This window comes from Caenorhabditis remanei, chromosome X, assembly GCF_010183535.1.
Source record: "Caenorhabditis remanei strain PX506 chromosome X, whole genome shotgun sequence".
In the NCBI taxonomy this organism is placed as follows: Eukaryota; Metazoa; Nematoda; class Chromadorea; order Rhabditida; family Rhabditidae; genus Caenorhabditis; species Caenorhabditis remanei.
Genome location: NC_071333.1, coordinates 13916150 through 13937563, shown reverse-complemented (window position 1 = coordinate 13937563; position 21414 = coordinate 13916150). Strand labels below are relative to the sequence as shown.

The following is a 21414-nucleotide window of genomic DNA, read 5'->3' as shown; positions in this document are numbered from 1 at the left end:
ATGGTGGAATGTCACTGAGAAAGGTTAGGAATGTGATAAATAGGATATGTAAGGAACAGAAGAAGCAGAAAGGGGAGAACTTTGAAACGGATATGAGTGAGTGGACTGGTAATATCGATGAAATGTGCAAAGATGCATCACGAAGACATCTGACGAAGAGAATCAGCATTCGGAGCATTTCTCAGTAGTATCCTCTTCACCAGCAGCAGGCACTGAATTGTGAGATTCGGAGACTTCTAGAACAAGCGACGGCTCAATTTCCTCTTCTTCAGTGACAGCCGTGACCTCAATGGCGGGAACGTAAACTTCTTGCGGTGAATTCTGAAAGTACTCATATAAGATACGAATATTTTCTGTGATTTGTACCTGTTCCTCTTGATTCAAGTCGGCGGTGTAAGCTGGAGCGGGTTCAGATTGTCCGGTACGCTCCACGAGTTCCAGGTCCTGTAACAATATGAGTTTTAGACTGAATGTCTTATTTCAACGTTTAAATACCTGATACGGTGGCGGCGGAGCTCCAAATGGCCAGAAATTGAATCGCGGGGAAAATCGACGCTGATTCTGACTAGCGTTGTCCTATAAAAATTGAGAGAACTGAAGTTTTCTTCTTTAAGGAAAGTACCTCTAAACTGATAGGAGCAGCATTGAGTGTCGGCAAACGTTCAGTTTGGTTTCTGTGCTCCAAGTAGAAGACCAAGAAATGAACAAAAGCGGTGACAATCAAGATCAGTTGAATTGGTTGTAATACGAGGACCATCATCAGAAAATTGAACCTCGTGTGGAGTTGATTTGGGATTTCGTCACAATTCGTATCCCTGATCAAGTCCTCTCCAGAAAAATGGATCAAAACCGGAGTGAAATCCGCTGAAAAATCAAAAACTCATCCGGTGAACATAAGCTCAATTTAACTCACATTTGTTTGAAACACAATTCTGAATCATTCTGATGGTAGCTAAAAAGCTTAGACCAAGAGCCACCAGAATCGAAATCCAAAATTGTTTCACCGTCGATCTGCACTGATCATTGAATGTCACAAAAAAACCGAGTGAGACTACAAAGATGAAGAACTCGTAGACAAATCCTTCAGCAGCCTTAAAAATAAAAATGGGATTTTATTTAAAGATGAGGAAAACTGACATAGTCCTCCAAAATTTTTATTTTTCCTTCCAGCAACAAATCGGAGCAGTTCCCCTTTCGCACGAAGTCCGAGATGTCGCGGCAGTTCCCTGAAATACGAAATTACGTTTATGTCAGAATGACATTAAAAAGGCTATGGGCTGTATATTGTTTGCTAGAGAACTACCTAAATAACTTTAACGCAAACTTACGACATAGAACCGCCGCTAGCCCAGACGTAGCACATATGGCTACGAGGTAGAAGGTGGAGAGGATGTAAAATGGGTCTTGTCTCATATCTGAAAAACGAACGAAATTGTGATTATTTAATTTAGAAAAAGAATGAGAAGAGAGTCTAACAAGATATCCTTCAATTATACTTTTAGAATTTTTTTGTGTGAAGTTTTGCTAATTGGAATATATTTTTGTAAGAGGAGAGTCACAAGAAAAAATAAGCTTGGAAGTTTGTGATAATTTGAAATAGAAGATAAAGATAGTTTAGCTTCTATAGCTTATGCTTATACAGTAACCACAGATAACGACTTTTCTGGAATAGATGAGTCATTGAATATTCGGTCGGGAGTGACTTGATTAAGCAGATGCAGTGGAGATTCTGATGAAAGCTAGTCCATGAGATATCCTAAACTATGGTTGAGGCAGAAAATCCGACGAACCGAAGACATTTTTTTTTGGTCAAACTTCGAAAACCTCAAATAAAGGCTACAAAATGCATGAGAGGAAATGAAAAATTCGAATGAAAAGGGAAAAATGCAAAATCATTTTATCACACCGAGTTGTCGATTACAGGGCGCACACGAAATCATAAGCAAGATTGAAAAGACTCAGATTTAGGGAGAGGGCGCGCGGCCAAACACTTCCCCTTTTCTTGGCGAGACCTGTGGAACCCAATCGAGTGGCTATATGATGAAGCGACGAGAGAAGCAGACAAACAGAAACAGTTTGAATATGCAATCTCCCGGGCTTTTTGATTTGGGCCGTGTTATTGACATTTAACAATTAAAGTCATACAGTATTCATAACATTTAAAAAGGATAACTTGAGGATTGACTGTGATCAACCGGAACGGGGATAAATATTGATAACCTTGAAATCAGATCAGTTTTTATTAAGAGTTTTCTTCAGTGTGTGAATAAGACTGGTCAAGAAAAATCAAATTCAATTCGACTGCGCGGTGCAAACTGTTCACTTCCCATGGGCGAGACCTGTGTATATGGTGAAGCGACAAGAGAAGCTGTCCGACAAACCAAAGCAATGTTTTAGGTCAAACTTCGAAAACATGCATGAGACGTATATGAAAATTAAATGCTCGTTTAAAATGAATTATCAATTACAGGGTGCCCACATAATCATAAAGAAAACAAAAAAACTCAGATTTAGGAAGAGTGGCGCGCGGGCAAACTGTTCACTTCCCATGAGCGAGACCTGTGGAACCCAATCGAGTGGTTATATGGTGAAGCGACAAGAGGAGCTGACAATCAGAAACAGTTTAAATTGGAAACCTTTCAAACCCTATCGTGTTATTGATAATTACTGATTAACGATACAGAATTTCAAATATTAAGAGAGAATGAATTGAGGATTATGAGCAAAAGGAACGGGATAAATACGGATAACCTTGTATTCAAAGCGATTTTTTTAGAAAGATTTTCTTCAGTCTGTGAAAATTATTGGTCAAGGTGAATTAAATTCAATTTGATTTAGCTGTATAGCTTCCGTACATTTGGAAGTTGCACTTTGCTCATTAGAATTACCTTCCAAAAGAAAAAGAAATCTAGAGAGATGATATCAAAGGATAAGAGTGCACGTTGAGAGTTATACAACGAGAAATTAAAAGTGCAAGTAGTGCAAAGTTGAAATGATCAACTGCTTCTTGCACATGTTGACAAAAATTATGATTCTGCCAAACAGGGGTTGAGATATTAATTGATATCTCGTGCTAAAATTTGGTAAACTGATTTCGTGAGGTTTTCCAATGGAAATGGAAAAAAATGAACACCTTAAAGACTGTCGGGCCAGTTTCTTAGAAAAGATAAAGGCGGACTATTTTTATTTTTTCAGGCCAACAAAAGTTGAAATATCTATATATTGCTAAAACCTGCCAACGAGTATGTGGAATACTAGTAAAATGATTGAAATACAGAATAAACCCATTTTGAGTAAATTTATCAATCGCCGAGCGCCAACCAAATCATAAACAGTGAGACAAAATTATGGGAGAAAAAAAAGCGCAGCCGGAACATTGCCCTTGCAGCGTCGTGGCAAGACCCCACGGCACCCATCCGGATGGCCAAGATGAACGGAGACGCAGACTGCTTGATACAGTTTTGAATATTTATTTTTTGCCTATAGATCATGAAGAATCATTTTATCAGTTTATTGTCTTTCTTTTTGGGTAGATATTCGAGGGCTGGAAATTATTGAGATGTGAAATATGGGATATGAGAATAATTGGAATGAATAGAAAGAAATAGGGGGAAACGTCACCACCGAAATGAGAAGTCATTGAATATTTTTTGTGAGAAACCGTTCAAATTGATGGCAAAAGTGAAAACAAGTACCCGATTTTAGGTTTCTGAATTTTTGAGACTATGGCAAAAAAGTCATAGTCAGGCGGGATGACAATGAGAGAGGTTAGAATGTGACAAGTAGGATATGTGAGGAGCACAATAAACGGAAATGTCGAAATGGGGAGAAGTTTGGAACATATATGAGTGAGTGGACTGGTAATATTGATGAAGTTATCTAATTGACATCAATAAAACATCTGAAGCAGTGAAAAAAGGAATCAGCATTCGGTGCATTCCTCAGTATTTTCTTCTTCGGTCGCTGCAAGAACTGAATCTTGAGATTCGGAGACTTCTGGGATGACCGAAGGGTCATTTTCCTCTTCTTCAGTGACAGTCGTAATCACAATGCTAGGAATATGAATTTCTTGCCGTGCAGTCTGAAAGTATTCGTAGAATATACGTATATTTTTTCGTTATTTTGTACCTGTTCCTCTTGATTCAAGTAGACAGTGTAAGGTGGAGCGGGATCAGATTCTCCGGTGCGTTCCACGAGTTCCAGGTCCTTAAATAATTTGAGTTGAAGACTAAGAGTCTTACTTCCATGTTTAAATACCTGATACGGTGGCGGCGGAGCTCCGAATGGCCAAAAGTTGAGCCGTGGAGAAAATTGCACATTCAGACTAGCGTTGTCCTATAAAAATTGAGAAAGTTGAAGTTGTCTTCTTAAAAACAGTACCTCTAAACTGACAGGGGCAGCATTGCCTGCTTCAGGCAAGCGTTCAGTTTGGTTCCTGTGCTCCAAGTAGAATACCAAGAAATGAACAAAAGCGGTGACAATCAAGATCAGTTGAATTGGTTGGATAACAACTACTATCATCAGAAAATTGAACCTCGTGAGAACTTGATTTGGGACTTGGTCACAATTCATATCCCTGGTCAAGTCCTCTCCGGAAAAATGCATCAAAACTGGAGTGAAATCGGCTGAAAAATTAAAAATATCGAGTAAACTTACATGGAATGACTCCCGACTGGCTCCACAAAATTTGTGATTTTTTTGGCTCATTTGATAGATTCTGCAAAAAAAATGATCAATCTAAGAGCTTTTCCGGTGACTGGACCTAATTTTCGAAATTTTCAGATTTTTAGAAAATCAATATTTTTCAATTTTTTTTCAAAATTTTTTTTTCATCATTTTTTTTCTCAATGTTCTCCCATTTGGCGAACAAAGCAAAAATGTAAAAAGTAGAAAATTGCATAGGCTTTTTGATAGGCTATGAAAATTTTTTTGGTCATGTTCCTACTTTGACCAGACCCCCGAAAACTGAGAGTCAAAAAAAATAATTTTTTCTGTGATGTCGTTGGGCTGTTTTAAAATGCTTAAAAAAATAGAAGAACTTATGCAAACAAATTTTTTTTAAAAAAATTTGGGGGTAATCGCGAAAAAAAAAGAAATAAATTTTGTTGAAAATTTTGGTTTTTCAAGATTTTGATGGGTATAGGGAATATGTCATTTCTTCTGTTTAAGCTCTGAAAACGTTAGTATATTGGAAGAAATCAATAACCACAAACTTTTAAAACTTGTATCATGAAGTTTGAATGTTTCCTGATCAGTTTCCAATTCGTAGCAGAGGCTCAAAAAATGCATTCTTTTGAGGTGGTGAAAATTTCAAAAGCTTGCAACGTGCTTTAAACGTCAGATAAACAACTGTTGCTGTGAAAACATACTCAAAATAGAAGAATTTACAAATTCGGTCACTTTAAACGAAAATTTAAAATTTTCATTTTTCATGAAAATTTCATGTGGTCCCCTCTTTTGAAATTTTCAAAAAAATTAAAAATTTAAATTTTTGTTTAAAGTGTCCGAATTCGTTGAATCTTCTATTTTGAGTATGTTTTCACAGCAACAGTTGTTTATCTGACGTTTAAAGCACGTTGCAAGCTTTTGAAATTTTCACCACCTCAAAAGAATGCATTTTTTGAGCCTCTGCTACGAATTGGAAACTGATCAGGAAACATTCAAACTTCTTGATACAGGTTCAAAAAGTTTGTGGTTATTAATTTCTTTGAATATACTAACGTTTTCAGAGCATAAACAAAAGAAATGAGATATTCCCTATACCCATCAAAATCTTGAAAAACCAAAATTTTCAACAAATTTTATTTCTTTTTTTTTCGCGATTACCCCCAAATTTTTTTTAAAAAAATTTGTTTGCATAAGTTCTTCTATTTTTTTAAGCATTTTAAAACAACGCAATGACTTCACAGAAAAAATTATTTTTTTTGCCTCTCAGTTTTCGGGGGTCTGGTCAAAATAGGGACATGAACAAAAAAATTTTCATAGCCTATCAAAAAGCCTATGAAATTTTCTACTTTTCGCTTGTTTTTGCTTTGTTCGCCAGATAGGAGAACATTGAGAAAAAAAATGATAAAAAAATTTTTTGAAAAAAAATCGAAAAAAATTGATTTTCTAAAAATCTGAAAATCTCGAAAATTAGGTCCAGTCACCGGAAAAGCTCTTAGATTGGTCATTTTTCTTGCAGAATCTATCAAATGAGCCAAAAAAATCACAAATTTTGTGGAGCCAGTCGGGAGTCATTCCATGTTAAGTTCAAATAAATTCACATTTGTTTGAAAGATATTTTTGTAGCATTCTGATCGTTGCTATTAAGCTTAGACCGAGGAATACCAAAGTCGTCATTCGAAGTTGTTTGACCGTCGAACACGATTTGCATTGGTCATGAAATGCCAGAATAAAACAGAAGGAGGCTGCAGAGGTGATGAATTCGTAAACGAACCCTTCATAGGCCTTCAAAATAAAAACGTGGTTTTTTCACAGATTATGATAAAACTTTAAAACTCACATAATTCTCCATAATTTGTCCCTTTTCTTGGAATGTCCATTTGGAACAGTTCCAATTTCGGATAAACTTCGACACGTCGTGGCAGCCCCCTCAAATGAAAAATTAAGTACTTGCCAGAAATGAGAGAATCATCGTTTTCTAGAAACTATATACGGGACCAAAGCAAATTGAACGGTAACTTACAATTTGAAAGCGCCGCTATCCCAGATATAATAAATATAGCTCCTAGGTAAAACACTGACATCTTGTAGAATGGGTCTTGTGTCATATCTGAAAAATAAACGAAGACGTGATTAGTGATTAATTGAGAGAAAGAATGAGATGAGAGCCTAACTGGTTATTCGTCAATTACGCTTTTGAAATTTTGTTTGTGTGCAGTTTTGCTAATTGGAATACATATGTAAGAGGAGAGTAACAAGATCAAAAAAAAAGCTAGGAGGTTTGTGATAATTTGAAATAGAAGATAAAGATAGATCAACTTTTATAGCTTGCGCTTATACAGTAACCAGATAAACACTTTTCTGGAAAAGATGAGTAAAACAATTCCCCTTTCCGTGGGCGAGACTTGTGGAACCCAATCGAGAAGCTAAATGGTGAAGCGACAAGAGAAGCAGACAATCAGAAACAGTTTGAATAGGAAATCTTTCGAACTCTATCGTGTTATTGATAATCACTGATTAACGATACAGAATTTCAAACAATAAGAAAGAATGGTTTGAGGATTGCTTGTGAGAAAAAGGAACGGGATAAATAATGATAGCCTTGGATGATTTTTTTAGAAATATTTTTTTCAGTCTGTGACAATTATTGGTCAAGGTGAATTGTATTCAATTAAACTTTATATCCAAAAGTATGGATGGTATAGCTTCCGTACATTTGGAAGTTGCACTTTGCTTATTAGAATTACCTTCCAAAAGAAAAAGAAATCTAGAGAGATGATATCAAAGGATAAGAGTGCACGTTGAGAGTTATACAACGAAAAATTAAAAGTGCAATTAGTGCAAAGTTGAAATGATCAACTGCTTCTTGCACATGTTGACAAAAATTATGATTATGCCAAACAGGGGTGGGTTATTGATTGAAATTTTGTAGCATATTGTGAACACATTTCGTGAGGTGTTTCGATGACAGTGGAAAAAAGATATCTTGAAGATTCTCGGAGCAGTTTCTTAGTAAAAACTGAAGGTGGATTTTTATATTTTTTCAAGGCATTTCAAACTGAAGCATCTACATTGCTGAAAGCTACTGACTAGTGGAATGCTGGTAAAATGATTTAAATAAGAAGAAAACCATATTGAGTAAATTTATTAATTGCCGAGTGCCAACCGATTCATAAAAAGTGAGACACAATTATGGGAGAGCAATGCGCGCCGAACATTGTCCATGCTGCGTAGTGGCAAGTCTCCTCGGAAATACTCAAGGGGCTGGAAATTATAGAGAAGTGAAAGATTGAATATGAGAATAGTTGGGAAGAAGAGGGAGAGATAAATACAAAAGGGTTATCAAAGGTAATGATTGGAATATGTGAGTTTATTGCTGGATCGCCTGATCGATGGCTTCTGGAACATCAGCTTGAAATTCTGGATAGTTGAAATCTTCTTTTGAGTTGTTACTTCCGTGATCATTGAAGTCCAAGCTGTCGTCGGAACTGTCCGCTAGCGCCTCTCGGACTGCCTGTATATCAGAAATATATAAACATTGCTTTTGAATATCTACAAAAATGTTTTATTTTTGCAAAATTACTGTAGTTATAAAAATTGTAGAACTTTAAGAACAGATTTTTTTACTACTTTTGTAACTTTCTAGCCCACCTTGAGGTCGTTTTCCGGCACCGGAGTGTAGTGGTCTGGCAAGCTGAGGATCCATTGCCAGGTTCGGTGGCGACGATATTTATCGGGGACTTTTGATCCGAAGTTTTCCAAATCTTCTTCGCAGATATCCGAGTTTGGGTTTTCCCAGACTCCGATCTGAAATTTTTACGATGTATTGAAAAATCAGCATATTATACCTGAAGCTGCTCCATTCTCTCAGTTGGAATTTGTTCGGCGAGATTCATTTTTTATTATGATCCTGTCAAGTCTCTGGAAAATACTTGCTTTAAAAAAATAATAGAAAGAAAAGCGATTCGAAAAGTTAGTAAACTAAATGAAAAGCTGCTGGATATAATGAAAATGAAAAGAATGAGGAAAGGATTGATGATAATTGATATTACTAACAAGCACGTGCAATGATGAAAAATGAAAAAGATTTTCTGTGATTCTTTGAATCAAACTCATAAACAGGAGATCCCAAGAGAATTCTTTTGTGGTGGTTTAATCGAAAGAAGAAAATTTGTCATGATGAAGAAAGAAACGCACTTTGAAAGTAGAGAAGAGCTAACAGCTGCGAGATAGTCCTGTCGAACACATGTACAAAAACGTTAGGGGTCGCAGCCAATATTTGTTGAACATGGGTTCAGAGACATATTTATGAAAAGGACAGGCCCATCATGCAACAAAAAAGAGAAATTATGATGTCTTGGTAGCACGAGTAATAGGAAATTACGTCAACGTGTGAAATGTACCAGTTACATTTTTTTGTATCGTTCGGGAATAACAAATGAAGAATGGAGGAAAGTGAGAGATGCTACATTTTTAAAAGCTATAAAAAATTCTGGAAAATTCTGAAAAATCTAATTGGAAAAAAATCTGCAGTTCAAATTTGACATATTTTTAAACCAAAGTGTAAAAAGCTACTGAAAACGTTTTTGTGTTGGTCAAAAATTCTATTGAGAGACACGTGTTAGCTTTTCAACATTCTTCCCTTCTGCCTAGCTGTCTCTCAAAATTGTAAAAAAAAACACAGTTTGTGCAGTTTATTGTTTCTTCATCTCACAAAAATCTGTTGGTTTCAAAATGCTAACATCGTAATTTTTTGAAGCAGTTGAATCATAATACTAATTGTCATAGTTCATCCTGTACTCATTCTTTGGCCCCACCGATTTGTTCACGTGTAGTTCTCATTCTGTTGCAAAAGCAGGTGAAGTTTATTACTTGAAATGGCAGAAGTTTAAACATGGAGCAATATGCGTCTAGACAATAAAAAATAGGTTAAACAGTAAGGTGAGTCCGATCCACCGGGAAATCATCCAGTTCATGTTCTTCTTCTCCGTCAACATTCTCTGGTGGAGATTTGAGTCCAAAAAGATAAATCAAGATACTGTTTCCATAGCAGAGTGTGGACATATTGATCGTGATGTATCCCTTAATACAGCGTACGGTAAAAAGAATGATTAGTGCATGAAAAGCTTCCATCTGATCTCCGTTCACTTTACATATTCCTTGACGGGCGCTGAGGATGAAATCCAATTGAGTGTCTGAAATGAGTTTCTATGTTTTCAATGTTTTCCATGCAGAAATTTGCCTCCAGTGAATGAAGAAACGTGAGCAATTTCGATACATACAAAAATGAAACGGATGAGCGAGATGAAAAATATTGGCCAGTGAACTCTCGGCAGCGAGGATGTCGCACTGAAATTTGGAAATGATTACATCCGTTCTGTAACTGAATAACTCACGCAAGAATCACACAGAGTATGGCGAGCGCAATGCTCAAAACAATATCCATGTTGCGTATAACTCCCATATAGTAGGTGACAGTACTATCTTCTTCGGGGAAGCAGACATAAACCAATTTTCTTCGATGGTAAGGTGCAATTCTTGGGTAGGAGTCTACAATATTTAAACGTTGGGTCCCGGAATTCACTTTTTTCCACTTACGTTCAAGGTAAATAATTGCTGCGTAAAGGCAGACAACAGCCAAACTGAAAAGAAGTAGAGTGGCACGAAGTGTGAACTGGCAAGCGTTCACGGAGAAAGACCGTAAGTCCTGTGACATGGTTTCAGCGAAATATCGTATATCCTGGAAATCGGAAAAACACCGAAGTAAAACGGAATAAAACTAAGAGATACGATGAATCGCCGAAAAAATTAGACTGAGCTTTTTGAGTACTGTATATAATATTATTAGGGAGAAGATTAGAAGAAAGCAGGATTTGTTGCCAATTATAGAATCACAAGACAGGAAAACCTCAGAATCTTGTTATAGAAAAAGTGACACCATTTCCGAATACCACATAACAGTGTTTCAGGCTGAAAACACCAATACCGCCCGTATTCCTAACCTAATCTCATCAGAAAGAGAGAAAAGGAAAACGTCAGTATTTTATTTGCAGCAGGAACCCAATGAGCTGGAGGGCAGCGGAAAAGAATGTGAGATTGGAAAAAAGTGTAAATTAGAATGGAATGGAATCTGGCACCATTTTCCGGTCTGACAATAAAAAAAGTGCTGGTTTCTTTTGATTGGAAATTTTCGTTAAATTTGGAGAGCGAGAAATGTTTTTTTGTTCGTTTCAGCTGTTGTTCAAAATCGGTAGACTTTCATGTTCAACTGGAAAAATCAATACCTATACGTTGATCTCTTGATGTTCAGAAACTTAAGGAGAGTACAGGAAATAGCTCGAATTATATAATTTTTATTTGAAAATCCGAAACTTAGGAAATAACGCCGTAAAAAATAATATAATAATGGTCTTGCAAGACATCAAAAGTAACGAGACGGATAGGAAGGAATGGAATGCACCAGATCCATCAAGATTTCAAATTTTTTCTTGCTCTTTTTCTTCTTTCCGACCGTGACATCAGACGATCCGCTTTTTGTTTATCTGTAAAGTTTATTAAAACAGTGATGGAGAGAACAAGCATCTATGAGAATCTGATGCTGTAAAAGAAACAATACATACAAATCAATGTTTCTAAAAAAAGAGTTTTTATATTCAACATTCTCATAGCATCGCATTTTGTCTTTAAAAGTACACAAAAAACACATTATTACCATACAGAAGTTTTGATGTCGTAAAAACTGAGATAGTCCTGATGGAATTCAATCAAATTTATTATTTATTTTTCTGAACACCATAGTTTTTTCAACAAATACAAGTGAAATAGCTTGTAGTTTTAATTTGAAAAGTTTTGAATCAATTCATTTATAAAAGGTTTGTACCATAAAAGTACCGTGTAGTTTTCCTCCAGATAAAATCTGGATGTCGGATCCAAATTATCCAGCGAATCCACAGTAACCAGTTTGGACGGTTTGTCATACAGCTCTCCTGATATGTTATCTGTTCAGAATCAAAGAGCTTCATTTTTACAAATTCATCACAAGTTTAGTTAAATTTTCCGGATTTGCTGACTAATTGATTCATAATACATAACAACTTTCGTCAGAGACAATTGAAGTGTTATGTCCTCAGGGTACTCCAATTGTCTGAAAGTTTTTAGGAAGTCTTATTATGTTTGTTTTTTCATTTTGTGATCCCGAAATGAAGTACACGTAAATTAAGAAAAATATTCATACACAAAAAAACTGTATTTATACATACACTGAAAAAAAGATCAAGGAGAAAACTAGCGTCAAAACACGTAAAGACATTTTTGTTCTTTTCATACAAGTGTTCATGCATATAGAGACTAAAATTGAAAAGTGGGAGAACGGGTTAAACGAAGCTGTCTTTCTCAATATCGTCATCCAACACAATTCGATCTCCGATCAGCTGGCTGGAGCATACACGAATACTTGAGCGAAAACTGAAAATAGAGATATAATGATTAATGTTGCCTATCAATAATGTGTTACCCTCGAGGAGAAGATGCTCCATCCTTAACTAGACTTTGCCGCCCAGTGGTAAGAAGAGTTGTGTCATCATTATACACGGAGTCTTGCCTGAAGTAGAATAGAGATTAGAAATGAATCAATGAGCTAAGGATTACCTATGATGCGCGATAGAAGATACATCATGTTGGAATCTACCCGCAGGCTGATCTTTCGAATCACATCTGAGATAGCGATAATAGATGTCAGAGAACTCGTGACGGAAGTTGGTATTCAGGAATCCGTAAAGGAACGGGTTGACGCAGATTGAAAGCATGGATACCATCTTGCATGTCTGGTCAATGCGCTCTACCAAGTTGACGTATTCTTGCTGGAAATGTTTAATTACTTTGATATTGCTTGATTAAATTGTGAACTATAACAAATTTTACATTCGAAAATTTAGAAGCGATGTTATTTAAGCGGAAAATCAGTGTTTTAATATTTCAAACTATAACACAAAGAGTTTACCTAAATGTAGCTAAACTTTTAGTCTTTTTATATTGTCTATCAAATTCCTTGAGATTATTTGCACTTACATTGTTAACCAATTCGAAGTCGATCAAGAATGTGATAAGAGTGAATGGAAACCAAAGAGCAGCATAGCTTCCAGCCATCGCGATTAGAAGAGACGTTGTTCTGCTGGTTCGCTTGTTTGTTGTGTTTCTCTCCACAATTGCGTTTCTAACAGAAGGTAAAGTTGGCGAACGGAGAGATGAGTTCTGATTGCTACTGTTCTTCAAAGAATTTTGATTGCTGTCAGCTCGATCATCACGTTTTGGTGGAGCTCGAGTCTTGCTCATTTTGTTGGCGTTGGTTTTCAAAAATCTGGTGAGTTTCACGTTGAAGATGGAGAGAACGAATAGTGGGACGATGTACAGGAAAGCAACTTGAAGGACTGACATGAGCAGTTGAATGCTTTGAGTGATGTCAGGAAGTCTTCCAGCAGAAACCAGTCGACACTGTCTCCACCCATAACTTCGAATGACTTCCTCCCCATTTTGATCTACTACACGAATTTCCTGAAAAAATTTGATTTTTTTTTCATATAATTTTGCAAATAGGGAGAAAATTGTGATAAAACCAGCTGCCACTTCTATTACGAAATATCGTAACTCAATCTAAAACTTACTCTCATGACGTAGAGCATCGAAGTTTCGTAGTAGAGAAGAAGTGGCAGTGACAAAATGAATGACGCCACCCAGATAGCCAATGAGACCAGAACAGCATGGAAACACTGTTTTCGGTTAGATGTCATTTTCAGCTTTTTCACCGAGTAGTATCTGAAAACTTGAGCTTTGATGCTTGTGTTTTTGTGTGTGTGTTTGGGTTTTCAGACTACAAAATTACCACTTAGCATTTCAAGAATTTTGGTGGTTCTAGTGTACTAGGATAAAGTTCAAGAACAGACTACGGGAAGCAGGAATCCTAATCTATTCCCAGAAGAGTTTTACGATCAGAGAGTAACAAGCACACAATTCAACATTCAGATGTGATTATTAAAAAATTGTATTAAAAGTACTACCTACCTGTCAATAGCCATGACGGAAATAGTCAATGTTGAGCAGTAGATGTTACTACCAGGAAGAACATTAGCAAACTTGCAGAAGAACCGAGAGTACGGAAATTCAAAGTCGATGGACGGAAGCCAGAGAAATGGGATGTTCGTGATGGCAAGAATCTGAAATTAGAAAAACTAGAAAAACTAATCAGACATCAGAATTTCTATGATTTGGTCTGTGTCTCATAAATCAAGTAACTAACCAAATTTGATAAAGCCAAATTGAGAATGAGCACATTTCTGTTAGTCCTCATCGCTTTCTTTCTGATCACTGCCAGTATTACCAAACCGTTTCCAATAACTGCTGCGATAGATATGACAATGTATACTGTAGTATAGAGGACTTCTTCCCATTGACTGAATCTTCGGAGAGATGCTTGCAGTTGGTAAAAAAATTTCTAAAATAATAATTTAGATAGGGTTCCGGTATTCATATGAAAATATAGTACCTGTAGGCAGAGTCCGTCGAATGGAGCAGTGAGATAATTGGAAGAGTTTGGGTGGATTCCTCGATCACAGTAGTTGTCTATGTCTTTGACCTCCATTATCATACCCTGAAAGTGAAAAAGATGAAAACACAGAAAAAATGTAGGTGGATGCTTATCAGTCTATCAGACTAATGAGATAATATGAAAATGAATGGAAACAAATTGACCGGAGATTAGGAAGAATTGATGACAGATAATATGCCCTCTGACGAAAATTTTAATCTGACGCCAAATCCCACCCTCCCACCAAAGGAAGCAGACAAACATTGGAATGACTACATCTTCTTCCCAAATGTAACAAAACACCAGCAAAACAAAATTTTGAGACGAAAAAAAAATGGATTTTAGAGGATCCGTCACAGGATGTTACAATTTCAAAAAAGAGCAGAGAGGAATGAAGTGAACGGATATCTTAAACAGATGTAACATATATAAAAAGAAAGGAAATTGGTATGAGAGGAAATGAAAAAATAAGGGAAAGAGCAGGCGGCGGTGGTGGTGGTGCTAATACAATAAGGAAACGTCGAGAAGTGATGTCGTTTCAGCTGAAATCTTGAAAAGAGCTAAGCTTCCTCTTATCCCACATTTAATTTATTCTAACGTACTGAGCCGGGTTTCATTTAGTGTGAAGGGGGGTTTTTTCTTTCCAATTTCCGCATTGAGAGGAGAGATGGAGGAGTTCCGTTTGTGAGTTTTCTTGTGTAGAAAAATATTGGAATTAGGTTGGGAAAAAGTGAGAAACACGGGGGTGAGAGGGGTGTTGTTTGGCAGTTTGACTTTTGACTTAGAAAAAAAAGACACTTGTTTGAGGATTAGGTCTATGTAATTTTCAAAATTAACTGACCTTGACGCTGATTTCAAAACTTCAGGAATACTAATTGTTCTTTTTTCTAAGATTAAACCAAAACATAAAACCCAAATTTTGACTTTCTAACTTTTTTTTGTTCGAACAGTGGTTTTTTACAGTAGGTTATTTAACACATGTTTTTAGTGAGATTGGAAAATCTGAAAGATCGAAGTGTAGTAATCGTAGTAAACAATTGGAGACAATGGTTTACAGGTGATTTCTGAGAAATAAAGATTAAAGGCTAACGACTTACAATGTGAATATTCAGCAGATTAGCAGACTTTTAAATATAAATTCCAGAAGTAATAAAGTTCACAGAAAAGTTTGATGACATTTAACTGTTTCATTGAATTTAAACATTCTGATCCCTATGATTTTGTAGAAAAAGTTCAAGACATCAGGAAAAAAGAAGATACAACTGGTCATTCCAGTTTGGATATTTTTTTCAGATGATGAGAAAAAGATAGATAAAGAATATATAAATAGCTGTAAACTTTGGTGAGATGAATAATTAATTGTATAGCAGAAGGAGAGAGATAGAAAAAAACTAATCGTGAGTCAGTTAGTTCATAGATAAGATATGATTGCAAGATGTATGTCGGTTGGACTTTGAGAGTCTAGAACCATGAAAACTTTCTCATTAAACCTCTATTCCGAGGAAAACAAAGGAAAACACGTTTGACACCAGGCTGGATACAATCCGGACATTCCGTAAACCTATTCATAGAACTGGACATTAAAATGTGTTGATTCTCGAGATGCGACAAAATTAATGTGTCATTTCCCTTTTCATTCGAACACGGATAAACTCATAAGTAATCCTTAGATTCCAAAGAAAAGCAAAAACAGATCAGATGTAGAAAAAAATACCTGACGGAAATTCCCAAAAAAAAGTTATGAGCAACTTCATGTTTCTAGAATGTCTAAAAAAGAAATGCACATATGAAAGTTCAGGTGCTAAACTTGTGTTTCAAAAGAGAAAAAAGTTGGTGATTACACGTATTGACACTTGATTCCAGTATATTCAGGTGTTAGTTGCAAACACTCAATTCTCAAAACAGCTGATCAGAACCTCAAACGAATGGAAACATCATTGTTCAGAACAGAACATTTTCTAGAGAAGATAATGTTTATTTTGGGTACGGGACATTGTAAATAAAGGATCTGTAGTACATTATATGGTAAGGGGATAATTAGTAGTGGGAATATTTTTTAGGGCGGATACAAGAATTGAGAGATACACGAAGTAATGAGAAAATTGGTTTTGTAGTGTAAATGAACAGTTGGTGACTTATTCTTAAAATCCAAATAAACGAGATTTCAGGAAATTGAAAAAGAAAGGTATTTCCAGAAACCAGTGACCATATTTTATATGCATCTATATATTTTCTTGGGTAAACATAAAAATGAAGAAGAAATACCTTCTTGGCCCATAAATTTGGCTCCCGACTCCTCGGCTCACCCAGCCCGAAATCCAAAATTAAATGGGGCACCACGGCGGTTGGATTGAATTGCTTAATTCATGTTTGAGCAAAAGGAACGGCTCTACCAAAAACCCACAAACGGAGAAGGGGGACCACAACCAAAAACAAAAATAAAAAAGATAGGACAGAGCGAGTAAAGAAAACGCTTCAGACGGAGTGGGAATGTTTTCTTACACTTTCCAAAACATTTTTGATGGGATGGGTCTCTGAAGGGTGATGAGAGAAGTTTTTGAAGATTTCTATTAAAGATAGTGAGTACCTATGGGATGGAAGTATAGTTTGAGTTTTCTTGCTTCCCAAAAAGTCGTTGTTTTCAAGTTTTTTCCGCGCCCCATTGGTTTCCTGGCAGAAAATATGACCTTTGTCGGAACCGATGAAGTCACGAAAGATTGAACGTCACAAATAGATACAATTTTGAATTTAAAGAAAAAAACAGGGTCTGCCAAATAATATGCTTCTACGTCGAAAATACGGTTGAGTCAGGGAACCGTCTTGTAAGTTTTTGATATAATTCTGATTTTATACAAATAAAAATCCAATTTCAGAGTTGAACGATTCGTCTAATTAGAAATAGTTCAAAGTGTCCCACTTTTATAGAGGAACACTTTGACGTCTAGAGCATCTTGAGAATAGATTCTATTAGACATATGGTAGAACCACTTTCAAGAAAACTTGAAGAGTTAAGAATCAGAAACCAAGCTAAATCAAGCAGTAACTTATAAGTAATTGAACACCTAATCGAAAAATTGTTTTTTTTAATTATAATTTTATTAGATGGTCTATTATAAAAAACTGTAGAAACGAGAAAACTCAAAAATAAATGCGCTCAGACAAAATCTCAGATTATTCGAGGATTTTGTCGCCTTCAAAAAATAGACTTTTAATCAGTGGAAGTCCATCATTCAATAAATATAAAAAACATGTCATCTGTTCGATTTTCCAAAAAGTGCAAAATCCATCATTCTTCAGACAACGCCAGCAAGTCTCAATCATGTATGTATGAAACTGAAACAAACACGTCTGTCGTTTGTTTCCAGAAGCAACCAAATTGTCGTGTTTTGTCTGAGCATGCACAGTTTGTCTATTTTGACAGAAACAGCAAGAAAGAAATGATGAAGTGCGTGCCCTCATTTGCTCTTCATCTGTCGGTCGGTCATTCGCCGCCGTCGGGCTATAAATCATCAGTTATACAGATGAGAGAGAAAGACTTTGGACTCATCAAACTGACGAACAGCTTGAATTTTGTAGTGAGTCTTCATTGTTATAATTATTGAGAGATGAAACTTTTCGATCACAAAAAGTTCCGATGTCAGATGACAAGGTTCAGAAAGGAAAGAAAATGAAAATTTTTGCATATTGTGAAATGATGACGGTTCCAACTAGTGAATAACAAAACTCTGCAATGCTCTTGAAATTTTGATACCCTAGAATTAGTACTAATTATAAGAGACATGTCTGAGTCATGAGTAACCTAAACAGAGAAACTGATACTCAACGTCCAATTAGTTCAGAAAGACGGCACAAACATTGATCGTTGCAATTAATAACACGTTCTTCGTTACAAACCGTCATGGAAAGCAAAAGAAAAAGAAAGAAAGTTATGAATATGTTCTACAACTAAATTTGAAACCAACGCAGACAGAGACCAAATGGGTAAACGATGTTTCCGGTGAAACCACCTGCATTTATCCTATCTAGTTTATTTTTGGAGCACTACGCGCATGATCATTGTTTCAATTATTTCAGATTACGCCATTTTATCTGCTGAATAAAATTAGAATGACTGAAAATAGAAAAGTGAATGAAATTCGAAAATGTCAGGTTCTGAAAAAGGAATGCGTCTATGTTTATCATATTTCAGGAATATTCTTACTAGAAGAGAAAAATTTAGTTGTTAGAATGAATGCACTTTCTTCCCGCATTCATCAACTATTCTTACTGCATAAACTTTACTATTGTGACTTTCCAACTGAAACAACGACATATATAAAATTCAAAGAAAATATGCGGAACCATAAAACTAGAGCGAAAGCAAGAAACAAGTTGCTTATTACCAGTAAGAATATGACAAAGCCTTTCATTTTCAAACTACAACTTTTTAACAACTAATAAGACGAAGATGGTGAGGAAATAAAAGAACAAAACTACGTAACGAAAAAAGAGTTGGAACGTGAAGATGGTGATGTGAACGGAAATTAACTTGCGAAGACAATAAGAGAACACAATTCTTGAGGTTTGGAGTTTTAGAAAAAGGTGATCCAGAAAACGGGAAGGGCTGGAAATGAAACTTTCTTATTTTGTGCCGACCTCTCACGTTTTGCTCATGCATATTTCATGATACTTCATTGGAGTTCCGTTTATAAAATAACTAGTTTTTGTGTTTTGTAACAACAACAACAAAAATCAAGTTCTTTGAACTATCAGAAGGAACCTGATAATTAGTTAAAAATCAAACGCGTACTGTGGTGTCGTTTCGCAAAACAGTAATTTTCAGTGATACGAACAACAGACTGAAAGGACTCTAGGGATTTCTTGGAAAATAACAAATTACTCATTAGCCCACATAACAGTCTTATGATAACATGTCTGAGAGGTCTCTAGGTGACTACTAAAACACTCCCACGAAGACTGCAGAATTGTATCTTGGATTGTATATAAATATTGTCTAGGAAATCTAGTCAGAACCAAACCACATAAAGAAAAACAGACTGTAAGAAGAATTCAGAATCATTCACACAATTCTGAGAACCAAATACACATTACTAGTCAGGAAATGTGCATACCTTTTATGGGCGAAATCTACTTCCTCTATTTCACAGCTCTCTTCAAGTTCGAGATTGGAAAAAGTTCAGAATCTTTTTTTCGGATTAGGTTTAACTGATTTCCATTTAGACAACCTTTTAACGAAATGAGTTTTCTGGTTAATCTTGCAAAATCAAACCGGTTTCCAATAAAATCAGGAAAAAGAGAAGGACCATAAATTTTTGTGGCGGAATGATCTTTTACTAAGAAAGCACTTTACCAAATGATGAAACGATGTATCCGAAAGTCAGACGGAAATTTAAAAAAAATGAAAGAGAGGAGACAGAACGGGGGAGGGCGTTTGTTTTCAGAATGCACGTCCTTTTTGTATTGTGTTACTGCTACAAAAATGAACAGAATGAAGCGATAAAGTGCGTTCGGCAATTCGTGGAGAGAGAAGTATTTGGTATTGTAAGAGAAGATATAAAAATAGAAGGCATAATACTCGGCAGACACAAACCAATAGACCCACTAATACTCAGATTTTTTACAACACATATGTATGTTCACCGTGGAGTTACAATAAAATAGAAAACCGTTATATTATTCCACTGGAACATTTTGTTCTGAAATAAGATAAATAGAACGAACAATTTGTTATCTAAAAAATTTCATATCGCATTTCGATTTGTTTGCCTAGACCTAGAGTAAGATCATCTTTTTAAAAACTTAAAAGAAAATATACAAGAGAAATTTGAAAAATAAAAAACAATATTCTAAAAAGGACATTCTCAAATAAGTTGAAACTTTCGAAATGATATTGTCTTATCACTTTTCAAGTAATCTTCTCCACTATTTCAATCACTAGGCGGTAATCTATATGCCATCAAATTGACAATGGTCGTGCGGGGGTATAGCTCAGTGGTAGAGCGCTCCCTTAGCATGGGAGAGGGCTGGGGTTCAATTCCCCATACCTCCAGAATATTTTTTCGTCAATTGTTTTCTTGTCTAGATCTTACCAAAAGCAAACAACTATATGTGTGGAGCAGAGGGTGGGCATATTAGTTTCATTCTCGGATTGTTTTCTTTTCTCTGAGAATGAAAACAGTACGACACACACACTACGGCTCAAAAAAAGCATTCGTTTACTTTAAACAATAGTTATTGAAAAAAAAGTATATTATAAGTTATGACTTCAATTCTCAGGATAATAAAGTTAAAACAAACAGTTTTCACTTTATTTACTGTGCTGTTGCTATTTTCATAATTGCCTATTTTAGTTTTCATTTCATTTACTCTCATTTTTGCCAGCATGCGTTCTTTTCACACCCATTACCCTATTATTGTTCCCCAGAACTCACCAGATCCTCTATATCGGTATCCGTGAAGAATAACTCGTTGAGAAAGTCCATCCCTAAGTATGTGTGTTCTGAAACAAACATATTAACTGAATAAAAAATAATGACGGAAAAACGGAAGAGATAACCAAAGAAAAATGACGAAAAAGGTTCGGGATGGCTGAGCATAAATCTTCTAGACAGATTTTTTTTCTGTGATGAAGAATAGAAGAATGAGTAGAAAGAAAGGAAAAGTGAGAGGGTTATTAAAGTACAAATCAGGTTGGGATTGATGAGATTAGTAGGCGAGCAGACGTATGTGTGTGTGCCATGAAATTATGAAGGAAAAAAAAGAAAAAAGAAAATTGTCATAATATACGAGAACAGGGCGTGAGAACGGTGTACTTACAAAAAATTTGAATATATAGACTTGATCATTGATGAGTTTTCCTTCTGAAATTTGTTTCGAGTTCCCTTTCACTTGTGTGCAGTATACATCAGAAAAGTTGAGTTTCAATAACAAGAACATGAAAAAATATGGTGATTTCTTAGAAAACCCATTTTAAAATCTCAAAAGCCATGTCACTCATTTGTTTGGAACAACGGTTTTGGTTAAAAACAGACCTTTGGGACTTTGAAAAAGAAAAGACAAAAAACAACCTATAACGCATCGAAAAATACTGATGAGCCAAGGCCATATCTTTTGGTTTTGATGTTCATTCCATTTTATTGAATGAAGAAGTCGAACTTTTTCAGTGAATT

The 21414-nt window shown here is 35.7% G+C and overlaps 5 protein-coding genes across 5 annotated transcripts; all 5 read right to left on the bottom strand.

Annotated features, from left to right (window-relative positions):
* Positions 1-162: 162 nt before the first annotated feature.
* Positions 163-1413, bottom strand: GCK72_024763 (uncharacterized protein; the record flags this gene model as incomplete). The annotated part of the gene is made up of 7 exons (XM_003117568.2): positions 163-321; positions 367-444; positions 496-576; positions 623-864; positions 914-1091; positions 1138-1226; positions 1329-1413. 7 exons carry the CDS (start codon positions 1411-1413, stop codon positions 163-165), a joined length of 912 nt encoding a protein of 303 aa, XP_003117616.2.
* Positions 1414-3922: 2509 nt separating this feature from the next.
* On the bottom strand, positions 3923-5289 carry GCK72_024762 (uncharacterized protein; the record flags this gene model as incomplete). The annotated part of the gene is made up of 5 exons (XM_053736035.1): positions 3923-4081; positions 4129-4206; positions 4258-4335; positions 4381-4625; positions 5214-5289. The coding sequence occupies 5 exons, from the start codon at positions 5287-5289 to the stop codon at positions 3923-3925; spliced, it is 636 nt and encodes a 211-aa protein (XP_053579601.1).
* Positions 5290-8035: 2746 nt separating this feature from the next.
* GCK72_024761 (uncharacterized protein) lies at positions 8036-9561 on the bottom strand (the record flags this gene model as incomplete). Its single annotated transcript, XM_053736034.1, has 3 exons — positions 8036-8179; positions 8317-8472; positions 9538-9561. The coding sequence occupies 3 exons, from the start codon at positions 9559-9561 to the stop codon at positions 8036-8038; spliced, it is 324 nt and encodes a 107-aa protein (XP_053579600.1).
* A 33-nt stretch (positions 9562-9594) lies between these two features.
* On the bottom strand, positions 9595-10381 carry GCK72_024760 (uncharacterized protein; the record flags this gene model as incomplete). The annotated part of the gene is made up of 4 exons (XM_053736033.1): positions 9595-9860; positions 9944-10014; positions 10062-10215; positions 10264-10381. 4 exons carry the CDS (start codon positions 10379-10381, stop codon positions 9595-9597), a joined length of 609 nt encoding a protein of 202 aa, XP_053579599.1.
* A 1657-nt stretch (positions 10382-12038) lies between these two features.
* GCK72_024759 (uncharacterized protein) lies at positions 12039-14299 on the bottom strand (the record flags this gene model as incomplete). The annotated part of the gene is made up of 8 exons (XM_053736032.1): positions 12039-12129; positions 12179-12265; positions 12313-12524; positions 12733-13215; positions 13326-13476; positions 13723-13874; positions 13958-14152; positions 14204-14299. 8 exons carry the CDS (start codon positions 14297-14299, stop codon positions 12039-12041), a joined length of 1467 nt encoding a protein of 488 aa, XP_053579598.1.
* Between the last annotated feature and the right edge of the window lie 7115 nt (positions 14300-21414).